The following is a 15582-nucleotide window of genomic DNA, read 5'->3' as shown; positions in this document are numbered from 1 at the left end:
CCACTATAATTCAAGTATGTCACACAGAAAATGTTTTGTTTAGTGAACAATATGCTGTCTAATTACCCTGCTCAATCATTACAACACACATCAAGATGGGAAGAGAGTTTCATTTGAAAACTTGCACAGTTACTTAAAAAAAAAAAAAGTCACACAATGCTCTAACAAAGTCACTTCCTGCACTGCATCTTCACCCCTTTTAAGTAGCTAAAACTCACAGGAGGACAATAAAATGAGGAACTGATGGGAAAACATGACTCCCTTCAGAGCAGTGTAGAAATGACTTCCTCATGATGCAAAGCGCCACTGCTGTGCATGAATGATGGAATCCTGAGGACAGAGCCAATGACACAGCTGAGATACACCCACCTGACTGGACTCATCCATGTGGCTGAGATTTAAACGCACACCAAGTCACACAGAATGATAACATGGGGAGGCAGCACTGCTGTGGGTCTGTGTGAAGGAGGGTCAGATGGCCCTCTAAACCAGCACTTACTTCAAGATGTGCTAAGAGCCATATCAAGAAGTGATATGATCCTGGTCCAGAAGACTCGCAAGTCAATTACACCACCAAGGAGCAGTAAGAAGGAAAGGACAAAAGTTCTCATCACTTTTTATCCTATCCTCCTTCCAAGGAGATCAGATTGGTATACATTTATTTTAAACTTTTTATTTTTAAAGTACATGAACTAATAAACATACTAGTAATGAAAGAGGATGCAAACCTCTAAACAGAGTTTAGCTCAAACCACTAACTCACCATTTCTCACCTAACCTACCACACCGAGTAGCTGAAAGCGAAAAAGTCATTTAGCTCCATGTTCACCAGCTTGACTTCTCAGAGAATTACAGGAGACTTCAACCACTAATTCTTAAGGAAGCAGATTCAGGGTGACTGGCCCATTCTATACAATGGAGGCCATCCTGGTAAGAACTATCTGTCATTACTCCTATTTTGACATTAAAAATGGGAAGCGTAAAGGAACATAGAAAGACAGAAATTTTAAGCTACTCTAAAACCCTTCTGAGTCTTTCATGTTGATGGTTTTTCAAAAGTAAGTCGGACAGTGCAAGGCATTCAAATGTAAATTGCCATTTTATGGTTGAGATATCTAGCATTACTCAAGCTGACTTCCCAGGATGTCAAAATATTTACTCTCCCTCCAAGCACTTGAGGGGGAGAGGCGTTTCAGATGTCTTGCTAAGAAGGTGTCAAGCTCTGTTCTCCCTTTAATGACACCAGAACATGAACTGATAATACTTCCCTCTTCAACTTCCCTCTTCATTTGTCACTAGAGGATTTCCAAGGAGACTGGAGGGATGCAGGTGGAGATCAGGAACGCAGCTGGAACAGCAGACCACTTTTCAGAAACACAACTTTTCAGAAACAGGACTGCTAACCATTTGAAGGCTGCTTTAAGAGATCTCACAGGGCACCACTGGTCACATGGAAAGAGAGCTCAATGGCCTCTAGTTACATGACAAATTGAATGTTACCAGGCCAGTGGTTCCCAAACTTTTTAGCACTGGGATACACCTTTTAAACTGATACTTTATCGCAGGGGTCACCAAACTTTTCAGCCAAAGGGCCGCATCAAATATCCGGCCCAGTGTCGAGGGCCGGGGGAAAAAAAAATTAAATATAAAATTTAAATGCATTAGAGATGCAACTTAGACAAATGAATGAATGAATCAATGGGCTCAAACGTCCAGGATTTCTCCAAGCACCAACACAGCCCAAGAAATAAAGCATACACTTAAATGAACCCCCATTCCCCCATCCCACAAGCACAACTCTGGTTGTGTTTGGTCAACTGGGCCAGAGGCTCTCAGGGAATCAGAAGCTGGTCGCGGGCCAGATAGAGGCTCTCTGGGGGCCACATCTGGCCCCGTAGCCGGGGTTTGGAGACACCTGCTTTATCGGGACCCACCTAGATTTACAAGACATTTAAAAAGAAATCTAGAAAGAATTAATAGTTTTACTTATTTATGGAAAATAATAACCAGAAAAAAGACGCCCCACCATTTATCTCCCTATATTTACACATGCTTGCAAACTGCAGGAGCTCTTTGCAGGACAATTCTGATTTGTGAAAAATCTCAGGGCTTCAGGCAATTAGTTTTCTGATCTTTCCATCACCTGTGTTTTCATTGAAGGCTCCGCTCAGCTGCTACAGAACCTACCAAAAATCAGCTCATGACTCATCAATGGGTCCTGACCTACAGTTTGGTACCACTGTACTAGGCTATCTCAATTGAAAAATCCAGAAAGCGGGGTTGCTTTTCTATGTTGCTGGAAGCTACCAGGAAACCACTGGCCTTCAGCCTTTCCAGACCCATCCAATTCTGCATCACCATCATGTTTACACTTCATACCTCTACTCCGACTTCAAGCCTCAAACTTAAGAAAAAGGTGACGGCACCAAGGACAACAGCTCTGTGGGTGAGAGGAGGCAGTGCACACAGAATGTTCTAGGTCAAATCTATGGCACCCCAAGGTAAAAGGAGCAGTGTTTACACAAAGCCTTGAAGAATCCCAGCCAATAAGAATAGACAATTCTAGGCTAGACAGATCAATGATCTGATTCAGTGTGTGGAAACTTCATATATTCATTAGTCATGCAAAAAAAGAAAAGTTAAAAAAAAAATTTTAAATAAGAATTTTGTGCTGTTTATTGGGCACAAAGAAGGGTGACACCACCACCCCAAAATGAATATATCTTGATGTTTGGTGGATAAACAATTCTTAATATGTTTTGTTCATGTGTCTTTATAAAATAATTTACAGTTTCAGTTCAAAGTGATAGCAATTAACAGAACAAACTCTTGACATATACGATTAAATTAATCTGGACTACAGATTACCATTAATCCTTTGCAGGAGAAGAGTCCAGTTCTGGCCCCTAAAAAATTGGACGTAATCTCCAGTTGTGGACACAGGAAGCATTTCCCAAAGCAAGTTCCTGCCTTTTCTTTTGTCCTATCTGAGAACACAAGATTTTGATCTCCCTGTTTGCAGAGGGAGAGCACACTATTCAAGCCAATACTTTTATGTCTGAAATGAATGAGTGAAAAATACCATCAAGGAGGTGAGATTCAGTTCTACTCTTACTAATCATGCGCCAATTAAAGTGCATACAATACCCCAGCAGCGTAATAAAGGTTGTGAAGAATTGTTGAGTACACACTTACGAGCCACAGAGAAGTTATTTAAGGGGGATTCCCTCTGGTCCACATCTTGAGGTCGCTCTTTGTAGCCAATGAACGTTCCATCATTCTTCAACAGAAAATATCTTGGCCTCCATGTTTTAATGTACTCTCCTGGGAGAGAAAAGTAAAGAATCAGAAACAAAAACATACGAATTTGGAATATTTTTAACTATCCAAAATTCTTGTTGCAAAGAAATCATGACATGGAAGTTCTTCTCTGCGGGAACAGTTAGCCAAAGCTTGGTCAACTGCTGTAAACAGCAACATTCGTTGAATATATAAGAACATGGCAATAGATAGAGATGGTGCGAAACTGGGACCAAGGAAACCCGGTTCCAAATCCCCACTCAGCAATGAAGCTCATTGGATGACTGGAGGCCAGTCACTATGTCTTGGAGTCTAACATACATCACAGGACTGTTGGGAAAATCAAAGAGGGAGGGGAGAGCTACCTTGATTTGGAAGAAGAGTACAACAAAACTTAACAGAAGGACAATGGTCTCCTTTTATTAGCCATTGGAAATTCAACCAGAAATCTATATATAGTACTGTACAAGGAAACCAGTTACCCAGAGGTTCCCAAGTTGGGCATCGCAATGCCCTGGGGTGTTGCAGCACATTTTCAGAAGTGCTGCGGGACCTGCACAAGCTGAGCCATTCAGCAGTGCAAGTGCGATGCAATATGCTGGAGTGCCGTGTGGCAGTTCGGAGAAGTTGGCAGGCCTCTTTGCAGAGCTGCAGAAGGGCCTACCTGCTCTCCCTGAACCTTTTCCCATTATTTTTCAGGTCTTTTATTTCCTCGGCATGACCCAGAATTAAGTGTTGCTGAAATCACCACATCAGTGACCCCTTAATTCCAGGTCCGGAGCTTGACGAGGGCAAAGCAGGCTGAGTGAGTTTGGGAACCACTGCAGTAACCCAACATTCTGTCAGTAAGTTGTGTCCAGACTCACAAATGGGGCTAGATAGGTTAGGTTTGATACTCACTGAGTGTGTCACAAGAGAAAGGAAGGAAGTTTAGTCACCCATCCCAATGGTGACTCCTGAGTGCACTATGTACTTCCTGCCCTGTAAATGAATTGTTGCGATACATGCTTGTGGGGAAAACCAAATGAAGAAAACCTTTGGGACTGCTATTGTGTGGAAAGAAAAATCTGTCCTCGGGACCAGTGGCGTCCCTGGGGGGGCGGTGCGGGCTGCACCGGGTGATGCACATGGGTGGGTGACATCACTACTCGCCAAAATTTTTAAAATCTTGGTATTTTTGAATAATAGCATCATGTTATATATCAATCAGTGTGTAATTTCATGCAGAATGCAATGAAAGAAACCATGTTGAAACATCTGTATTCTATCAAAAGTTATAGTCAAAAAACCAGAGGCGGTAGGACAATGGTGCAACACCGCACCAACCACCCAGTGTGTTGCCCCGCCCACTGAATGGGAGGAGGTCCATCACAGGAATGACATGCTAGCCTCCCACACAGGAGCTCCAGAAGGATCTCTCCAAACTGGCAGAATGGGCAGCAAAATGGCAGATGCATTTCAATGTCAGTAAGTGTAAAGTCATGCACATTGGGACTAGAATCATAACTTCACATATAGGTTAATCGGTTCTGAGCTGCCTGTGACAGATCAGGAGAGAGATCTTGGGGTGGTGGTGGACAGGTCGATGAAAGTGTCGACCCAGTGTGCGGCGGCAGTAAAGAAGGCCAATTCTATACTTGGGACCATTAGGAAAGGTATTGAGAACAAAACGGCTAATATTATAATGCCGTTGTACAAACCTATGGTAAGGCCACACCTGCAGTGTCCAGTTCTGGTCGCCACATCTCAAAAAGGACATAGCAGAAACGGAAACGTTGCAAAAGAGAGCAACTAAGATGATTACTGGGCTGGGGCACCTTCCTTATGAGGAAAGGCTACGGCACTTGGGCCTCTTCAGCCTAGAAAAGAGGCGCCTTAGGGGGGACATGATTGAGACATACAAAATTATGCAGGGGATGGACAGACTGGATAGAGAGATGTTCTTTACACTCTCACATAACACCAGAACCAGGAGACATCCACTAAAATTGAGTGTTGGGAAGGTTAGGACAGACGAAAGAAAATATTTATTTACTCAGCATGTGGTCAGTCTGTGGAACTCCTTGCCACAGGATGTGGTGACAGCATCTGGCCTGGATGCCTTTAAAAGGGGATTGGAAAAGTTTCTGGAGGAAAAATCCATTATGGGTTATGAGCCATGATGTGTATGTACAACCTCCTGATTTTAGAAATGGGCTATGTCAGAATGCCAATGCAAGGGAGGGCACCAGGATGAGGTCTCTCGTTATCTGAGGTCTCTGAGGATGATGTCTCTCAATATCTGGTGTGCTCCCTAGGGCATTTGGTGGGCCGCTGTGAGATACAGGAAGCTGGACTAGATGGGCCTATGGCCTGATCCAGTGGGGCTGCTGATAAGAACATAAGTTCTTATCATGCAAACCCTAGTGGCATCACTGCTCAGGACTCTACTGCCCGTGATTCTAGAGTGGGAAGTGTTGACAGACTGCTTACCACTAGAGGGCCTCTGTTCATACAAGACATTTTGTCACTGTGCCTAAATGCATTTTTTTTAATATGCTGTCATTTTAAAAAATATTCTGCAATTACCTTTGGTTTTTTGAACATGTAATTAATTGTTATTTCATTCTTATAGTAAAGGTGGTAAAAAGAAAGCAGTAAATTGGAACAGAAAAAGAGTTGTTGCATCAACAACTTTAAGAACCACTTTGTGAAAGGGTCACTGCGATGCCAACAACAGGCTTTGGAGACTATATAAACATTACTATTCTCCCTCTCTCCCCCCCCCCTCCCAGTATTGGGATCAGTAGTTTCTCCTAGCCCCCAGAAAATTTTCCAGGCCCTTAAATCACTTGGAATCGGTATTAGCACATCTAACTTATTGTTAGTAAACAAAACTACACAAAGTACACCATATTAATTTTACATGCTGCATAAACATTTCAATAAGTTTTCCAATAGCCAAAAATATCTGAAATATTTCATTAGGAAAAATGCTCAGTAAGGCATATTTAAAGTACCTGTAGTTTAAACACGAAATTAAATACAAATTTAAACTCTACTTGGCAATTATTTTACAGGATACTGTAAAATACCACTAGGATTCAACAAGGTGGCTTCTGTATATATAACCCTACTTGGGAGAGGAACCACATACACAAGTGTTTGCTGGCCTGATTCAATCACCAGGGCTGAATGGGCACAGCCTTAGCCAAAAATCAGGAAAAGGGCCAGTTGGCTTGAGGGGAGAGGGAAAGAGGGGCTGGATTTACTCCTCACTCTACTCATCCCTCCCCCCAAAAAGCTAATCAGGGGTGTCAGTGCAGTGATCAAAAGCTGCAGGTCTCCAGCAACTGAAACTCAGTTGTATCAAAGAAAATCAGTTCAGAATCTCTTTCCAATTACTTCTACAACCAGTACTTTTTATGCACTTTTTTGTTATTGTGATATTGTGACAAAAGGAAGCAGGGAATAAAAAAAGCATTGCTGCATATTAGATTTGGGATAGACACAGCAATGTTAACTACCAAACAGATCTTGTAAACCAGCTCTGTTTTACTTCTTGATCTGCTTCTAATTATTTTCAAATTCTACTTATTTGCCTGGAATGCATTTTGAAATTCTGTCTAACCTAAAAAAAAAAAAAAATCACAACAGATGTCCTACATATTATTTTTTCTGCTATTGTCATTTTTCATACTGACAAGTGGAGATTTTTTTTTTTTACATTTACATTTTGCAGTGCAAGTGTTTTAAAACAATGGTTTATTTCACTAATTAGCCTGCTGTTTTCTCAAACCAACAGACACATTTAAGCAAGTATAGAGAGACGCAAATATGACCTCTGAATTCCAGGGGCATTTCTGTTGCCCCTCAAAGTATCCAATGAAAGGAAGAGGTCTTCCATGTGTGCTGGAGGCAGGGAACTCCAAGTGCATGGGGAGCAATCTAGAGCCCACTAAAATCACAGACCATTTGACTCCTGACTTCCACAGGCTATACACAACATACTGAAATACAGCATCAAACAAATTCACGCATGAAGTTCTTTTGTAATCTATAGTCCCCAGGTCTGCATATAACACAGAGCTGTGATTTAACAAACCAGAATTCCTTTGAGCGCAGAGTAAGCAGGAAAAGAGAGAAAAGAAAAAAACAAGCTCAGGGAGTGTGGCTCAAGTTCCCAATGCAACACAACATGGTTTGCTGACACTTTTGAATCAGACCATCGTAGTCTTCCATTGTTCACAGACTTGTATAATGTCACCCAGATGCTGATATTTTATATGGGAGAACGAAGCCATTAAAAAAATCTTAGCTTCCCAGTCTAAAGAAAGTTTCCAGTGCATTTGCTTTGATTTTATTAACAGCCCGATTCTACCTAAACCCTTGTGCAGGGATGCTGGTGCAGCTACTGCTACATTCCATGGGGATTTTCAGCTGCTGGAAGTCTCCTCGGAGTAAGCCCCAGCAACTATGATGGGGCAACTTAGACCTGCACCAACTCAATTGCTGGCACAAGTCCACATTGCTCCGTGCAGGCAGATCAGACCAGAGAAGGGGTTTGGGATTTTCCATGACGCCTCCCAGGCCTGATCCGCCCATTCCCTGCCTCACATTCTGCCAGTGCTACCCTTCATATGGATTGGGCCATAACTAAAGAAATGATGGAAGGAGAAACTGATGTCTAATTTGTGTTTTCCCACGTACGGAACTTGAACTTAAAAAGAAAGAAAGAAAATGTTACTTCTCATGCAAAACCTTTTCAACCCCTCTCCCGTGAAGTCCAGACATCATTTGAGGAAGCTTTGGGGTAGCGCACCAGTTAACAAGACAGACTCCCACTGATTCCATATACAGCTTTGGTCCCAACCAGTTTGCCCATCAGCACACACCCAATGCCTATTCAAACCTCATTTTATACCATCCCATATTTTCTAGGAACAATTACACAGGAATTATGTAAGAGCAGCCCTGTGTTCAGCAGTGTTCAAACACTTCATGCATGGAATGAATCCAGCCAATGTCAACTTCATGTTTTCCACAGTATTTGGGGCTATTTCCAAGCCATCGGAAAGCACCCAAAGTTACTTCTTGTGCAAAACCTTTCCAACCCCTCTCCCGTGAAGTCCAGGCAAAAACTGTCCCTTCATAGAAAAGAAAAGCCCCTTTCAGAGGGAGCACCTGGAGGATAAAGAAGGTTTTCAAGGTACTTTCAAAAGGTAAAAATGGAAGTATATTCTTTGTACCAGAAAGAAGGGGGAAAGGGGAATGCACTCCCGTATACAGCATGTTTATCCACTTGTTTGCCTTCTGGCATAGACTGAGTTATAACCTTCTGGTACAGACTGAACAAGAAGTTCCTTCTTGAAATCTTGCTTCTGCCATGAACTCACTACACAGCCTTGAGCAAGCCTCTACCTCTCAGCCTCCACCTTACCCATCTGTAATATGGGGACAATAACACAACAGCTCTATAAAGAAGTGGTGTAGTTAGAGAGGGTGCAAAGCACTAAGTTTTGCAGGGAGCCTCCCCACAGCGTGCAAGCAGCCCCTCTCCCTCCCCTTCAGGGCCATTCTGGGCAGGGGGAGCAAAACGGAGGCGTATGCCACTGCTGTAAGTTAAGAATGGATTACATCAGGATCATACACATGAAAAGCCTTGAAGAGTCACAAGTGCTACCCAGATGCTAAGTGCTGTCGTTATCCCACTGTACAGCCATTCAAGCTCTTTGGACCACAGCTGCCATTAAGCCACACCAGCAAGATATTCCACCTGCCATTCCACAAGCCCCTGTGCAATTTCAACGTTACCTGAAAATCCAACAGAGAAAAGGATGCTAGATGAAAAGGATGAAATGCATTAGCCGGGCCAGGTAATAAATGCCAATCACAAAAGCTAAAAATAAAATAAAAAGCCCAAACATATACATTCAAAAATGATGCCCCAAGTTTAACAAAGGCTTCCAGTGCATTCCTTCTCAGCTTACCTGCTATCCCCCCCTCCAGCTGTTCTATCATCTTTCAAGAAATCTCCCCTGAGGATGAGGACCTTGCCCCAGACACTCCCTTACAGATGGTCCTTCTCCTCCTCTCCCCCTCCCCACTTTCCACAGGCCTCCCATCCCTCTGTGGTACAGCCTGCCACCAAATCTCCCACCTGCTGTAAGGCTCTTTCCTCCTCATCAGTGCTGACCCTTCTTTCTCCCCTCAACACACAGAACCAGCTGGCTTCCCTGAGCTCACCTGCTTTCCACAAAATAAGTTTTGCTTGTAAGTTTTTAAGTCACAATTACACAGACTGCTCTTCTGCAGGTTAAGAAGCAAAAACTGCACATAGCACTGAGACAGGCATCCTTGCAAAGAATACAATGCACTGGCAAGATGCTAGATTGAGACAAGATAAGCAAGAATTTGGAAGGGTAGTTGGAGAGATGGAGCCGGCAAGAGAGGCAGGTGCTGCCACCGGAATATATACCTCTTAGGATGTCTCAAAAGGGACACCCCACAGGCTGCAAACGTCCGCCCCTCTCCAGGCAAGCACAGCTGGCTGAGTAAGTTGAAAGAACTGAGCTCAGCAGCCCCCATCTGGTGCATCTATGTGCCTTTGCCCTTTTGTGCCACATTTGTGAACCAGTGGGCAATTTGGTAGTCGTCTTACACTTCAACCTCTGCTTCACACCAACAGCACTCCCCCACCAGGATGTACTTAGTACTCGCAGAGTGAAAAAGTGCCTCACTTATATCACTTTGCTGTAATTCAGGGATCTCCAAACTTTTTGGTCAGAGGGCCGCATCAAATACCTGGTACGGTGTTGAGGGCTGGGGAAAAAAATTTAAATATAAAATTTATATAAATAAATTAGAGATAGAACTTAGATGAGTGAATAAATGAATGAATGGGCTCATTCATTCAACCTCTCTGGCCCTTAGAACACTCTCCAGAAACAACCAGAGCATAGTTCCTGTCATGTTCAGCCAAGTGGGTCAGAGGCTTTCAGGGGACAAGAGAGTGGCCGCGGGCCAGATAGAGGCTTGCCGCAGGCTGCATCAGGCCCCTGGGCCGGGGTTTGGAGACCCCTGCTGTAATTCTTACAACCACCTGGTAAGATGGGTCAGCACTGCTTTAGCCATATTGCGCGGGGGGGGGGGGGGGGCTGAGCCATGCTAAGGCCAGCTTGTACATTCCTAACAGAGGCAAGATTAAAGCCAGGGATTTCCCAATTCATAGCTCAGTTTCTCAGCCACTGTGCTACTCTAGCTCACTCAGCCTGGATATTTGCTACAAGGAGCTGCAAGGTCACAGCCCCAGAAACACATTCCCCAACACTTTAAGAAACATTTGTACTATACTGGAAGACTATTTACTATATTTAAAACAAAGAAACAAACCAAGGAGAGTCTCTCAAAGGGGACAAAGAGGTCAGAGGGGAAATCAAGCCTTAAACAAAAACATGGTAGGAATAAAATGTGACTAAACAGGTAATAAAAGGTGATTAAACAGCCACCGGGTAGATGGGACTCAACAGCCTGGGAAGGCAGCTCATCTGAGAGAAGGAAAACTCTGATCCCAAACCTCCACTGCCTTGTGGCTACATCCAGTTATGGAAAAGGCTTCAGGAGTCAACCTCGAGGCAAAATCCGGAGCCGGAGTCCCTGAGGCAGTTCATGGCTGAACACAGTCACGTTCTGGCAACTCCTGCGAAGTCGCTGGAACCAACCGTATTGGCTTCTGCCTTTCCATTGGACCATTTCAGCGACGTGGAGAGGGGGGGATTTGCTGCATGGGTAACAGTCTATCCTCCATATCACTTTACCCAGGCTTTCTGCACTGGAGAGGACACTCTGTTCCAGAACCACCATTCAGAGCTTGATACCATAGTCTTCCGAGACTGAAGGATGCCAACAACACAGGAACAAAATTGGCCCTATAGCCGGCAGATCTAATCCTCCATCAACAACAGATCTAAATGCTGTTGCTCTTGAAAATGGATCGTACCCCATAAAAATTTAAAAATCAAATTATCTGCTTCCTTAATCAACCACTGAGGAGGAGGGTACACCGCTGCTATATTCATTACTATGCGTAAAAGATAAGTTCTTACATAAATTGCTCTTTGGTACACTGTTAGAGTCCAATTTTTCCATATTTTTATTTTTTTCTGTAATTTTTTCTAACCATTTCTTCCAATTGACTTCCCATCCATTTTTTCCTACTGAAAAACAGACTCCTAGCAGTTTTACATATTCCTGTATTTCCATATTTGTTATTGTTTTTAAATCTGAGTTGATTACATCTTGCATTGGAATAACTGCCATTTCTTTTTTAGATGCTTTTAAAGAAAAAGCACAGAGCCTTGGGGACAGGGGAACTCTGGTGATAAACGTCAGAGAATGAGACAGGCAGCGGTGAATAAGAAGAACTTGAGGGTTCTGGAAGGGCTTGACAGAGAGCAGGAGGCTCTTTCAATTGCTTGGGCACAGAAAAAGATATAAAGCAGAGACATGCGATGGGTGGGGAGACAGAGCCTCCCTGCCAGAATCCTTTGAAAAGCGCCACCACCGTAGGAGGCGCGCGCAAACACCCTCAACGTACGCACTTTTGGAAGGACTCAGCACATCCCTGATACAAAGACAGGAGTGGAAGAAAAAGGGATGCAAACAGAGTGGATGAATGAAGGTGGATCATTCAGGAAGATCACGTCCTTATGTTTTACTTACTTCCTCAACTCCACTCCTCTGAGATAGGCACTTCTTCATTCATGAGCGCTAGAAACATTGGCATTCATGATAGCCTAAGAATAGCCCATGAGATAGATAGAAAGACAAAGCATGAACAGGAATTTGTTCAGTCCAATCAAAAAAAGAGTTTTAAAAAAAAATACAGTAATAGGACAGCTCTTCCCCAAAGGAAACGCATGTTATGTCACTGATCAATTCCAGACAAGGGTGTCATCAGCTTTAGCAGAATGGGAAGTAGAAGGGGTGGGGTAGGGGGTTACCATTCCTTGTAGAATTGGGGAAAAACAAAATAAACATGCCCCGAAGTTCCTCTTCTACTTATGTGCATTCTCAGAGGAAAAGAGAAGTGGGAAACCTTCCCAACAGACTTCCTATTCATAAGAAAACCCAGATATTTATTTTAAAGTGTGTAGGAGACTCTGCTTTGTCCTGTGTTACAACCTGAAAACAAGCAAGTGCAGGAAAGAAAGCTAAAACTATAGGCTGTATAGAGCTGTTTTGACAGACATTCCTGCCTTCTTTTATATACATATTGCGACTGAAATTGAAGGTGACTTTTGGGATCTGCACTGCTAGGGTGCTTCCACAACAGGAACAAAGCCAAAATCTGTTGTAGGGTATATGCAACACACACGACAGCCCAACTACTGTAAGAGAGAAGTCCTGGGAAAGAAGAGCACTTTTACACTTCTCAAACAAAACTCGCACATGAAGCACACCATATAAGAGCAGCTTGCACTCAAGCACAGAGCAAGCCAAGCTCCTGGTGGTGACAGAACAGAGAGGTGCCTTGAGTTTCCTATCAGACACCTGAACCTGCCTAAGATTGGGGAGAAGGAGGAGAAAATATTTGCAGTAGTACATCTACTTTTGCAGAATGCAAGCTGCATGGACGCATTTTTCCTTGGTGCAGAACATAATTCACCACACTTACTAATGTTGTCTTTCCCCACATTCATCCCTGGTACCCAATTATAAAGCTCCATTCCATTGGAGCTTTTATCCCTAAGACCAATAGCCTGGCAAAATTCATTTCTGCAGCCTTGATGCTATTCTTAAAATTCCATTCTCCCTTTCTTCTTCAGCTTTTAAACCTTCACTTTCAGACCTCCTTCCTTTTTAGTTCAACAAAATGACTCTCTCGCTCTGTTTTAAAATGGTATCAGTTGCACTGATGAACTGTGCAGAGTCTGTACACGCACACCCCAGAACCTTGCTGTGTTGGCCACATCTGCACTGCAGCTTAGCTCAGTTCTATTTCATGCACTATTCTCCTCGAATCATTCACAAAACATTGATTCCTGATGCTACAAGCCAGAATCTAGAGATATGACAATGTGCTGGGAAGAAGACATACACAGCTAGTGCTTGTTTGTTGTTTTCTTTAGCAGTGGTATGCTGCTGTACAGTTTAAAGCCAAGAGTTCCATTACGTGCGTAGCTTTCACCCATGAACACTAAAACTGAGTGTTGGGAGAGTTAGGATAGACAAAAGAAAATATTTCTTCACCCAGAGGGTGGTTGGTCTGTGGAACTCCTTGCCACAGCATGTGGTGATGGCATCTGGCCTAAATGAATAAAAGAAGACTGGACAGATTTCTGGAGGAAAAGTTCATCATAGGTTACAAATCATGATGGGTATGTACAACCTCCTGATTTTAGAAGTAGGCTATCCCAGAAAGCCAGAAGCAAAGGAGGACAACAGGATGCAGGTCTCTTGTTGCCTTGTGTGCTCCCTGAGGCATCTGGTGGGCCACTGTGAGATACAAGAAGCTGGACTAGATGGGCCTATGGCCTGATCCAGCAGGGCTGTTCTTATGTTCTTATGAACACATATCACATCACTGGTTTGCAAACAGGATTTTACAAGTGTATGTGCAACCTCCTGATTTTAGAAATGGGCTATGTCAGAATGCCAGGTGCAAGGGAGGGCACCAGGATGCAGGTCTCTTGTTATCTGGTGTGCTCCCTGGGGCATTTGGTGAGCTGCTGTGAGATACAGGAAGCTGGACTAGATGGGCCTATGGCCTGATCCAGTGGGGCTGTTCTTATGTTCTTAAGTGTGTATGACAGCTCCCCCCATCCCCTTTTATAGGGGACACAAACACATGATAAGGATTCGTTTGTTGTTTTAAGCAAGTCCTGACGTGGTGAGAATGCCATTTATCACTGCCTGAAAAGGGCAGCTTTACTGGGATATGACAAGTTATCTATCTCAAGACTTTGGCAGAGAAGGGAATGTCCTAGTATCAAGGCTCAAGTCCACAGCAGAACTTGGAACGACTGACCTGAGGGATATCAGGCAGCAATTCAGTCTGGGAACCATTCCATCACTGCTCCAAAAGCATGGAGCTGCAAAATGATCATTCTGAATTTCTGGTTTCAGAAGACTTTGTTCCCTGTTCCCCAAGCAAGGGAAAAAATTAGAGCTGTCCAAAATAACTTGCAAAAAATTGGGATAGCAGACTACACTGAGATATGACTGACTTTTTTTTTTAATAAAAAAAGTGTTAAATCAGATGCAAAGACTGACCCAGCCTGGAACCACCAACAAATTTTTTTTAAGTCACTTCTGCCCAAGGTTGCATATATGCAACAGTGCTTAAATGTGTACACCTATGGGGTGGGCAGAAATGGGTTAAAAACAAAATATATTTTCCCACACACAATAAGACCATAGTTAGAAAAAACACATACGGGGAGGGGGAGAGACATGTTGGCAACCTTCAGTATACATCCTGATTTACACTTGAGAAGTCATTTTAAGACTGCAATCCTGTGCATGTTAACCTGGGAGTGAGCACCATTGAACACAGAGGGACTTACTTCTGATTAAACATATGTAGGAGAATTCCAGGATTTTAACATAACTGTGATTGGTCAGTAGTATGTCTCTCCCGATACTTGCGATACATGGACATCTGCAAGAGGGATCTGAAGGCCTTAGGAGTGGACCTCAACAAGTGGGAAACCCTGGCCTCTGAGCGGCCTGCTTGGAGGCAGGCTGTGCAGCATGGCCTTTCTCAGTTTGAAGAGACACTTGGCCAACAGTCTGAGGCAAAGAGGCAAAGAAGGAAGGCCCATAGCCAGGGAGACAGACCAGGGACAGACTGCACTTCCTCCCAGTGTGGAAGGGATTGTCACTCCCAGATTGGCCTTTTCAGCCACACTAGACGCTGTACACTGTACTGGAGTTATTATTCTCATTTTTATTATAGTTATTATGGAGGTTTCCCATATTGGTTATACTCTTTCACGTCATCAGGTTTTGAAATGAAGGCAAGGTTAAGTTGTACATGCCAGCAAGCATACAGAGATATGTAAAAATGGTTCATTATTACACATACAGCTACCATCCTTGCACAAGGTGGGTGTTAGCAAACAAAAATGGACAAGCGCTCAACCCCCTCCCAGGAGGTTACAATCTAAAACAGTCAAAGGTAAAAGCTCAGGAGGAAGAGACAGAAGAAAAGATATGGAAGGGAGAGCATGATGATATGAATTAAGGGATAAATCAAAGGTCACACAAAATGGTGGGTTTCGAGGGGTTCTGAAGGCAGGG

At 43.4% G+C, this 15582-nt stretch overlaps 1 protein-coding gene across 1 annotated transcript in view; it reads right to left on the bottom strand.

The window, feature by feature from the left end:
* Window positions 1–15582, bottom strand: part of AKT1 (AKT serine/threonine kinase 1) — a 129710-nt gene that overhangs the window by 49492 nt on the left and 64636 nt on the right. Inside the window, exon 3 of the mRNA XM_066629508.1 lies at window positions 3196–3324. Coding sequence (XP_066485605.1) covers window positions 3196–3324 — 129 coding nt within the window. The remainder of the gene's footprint in view (window positions 1–3195; window positions 3325–15582) is intronic.

This window comes from Tiliqua scincoides, chromosome 1, assembly GCF_035046505.1.
Source record: "Tiliqua scincoides isolate rTilSci1 chromosome 1, rTilSci1.hap2, whole genome shotgun sequence".
Taxonomy (NCBI): Eukaryota; Metazoa; Chordata; class Lepidosauria; order Squamata; family Scincidae; genus Tiliqua; species Tiliqua scincoides.
Note: the sequence above shows the minus strand (reverse complement) of the source record. Positions and strands in the feature narration are given on the sequence as shown.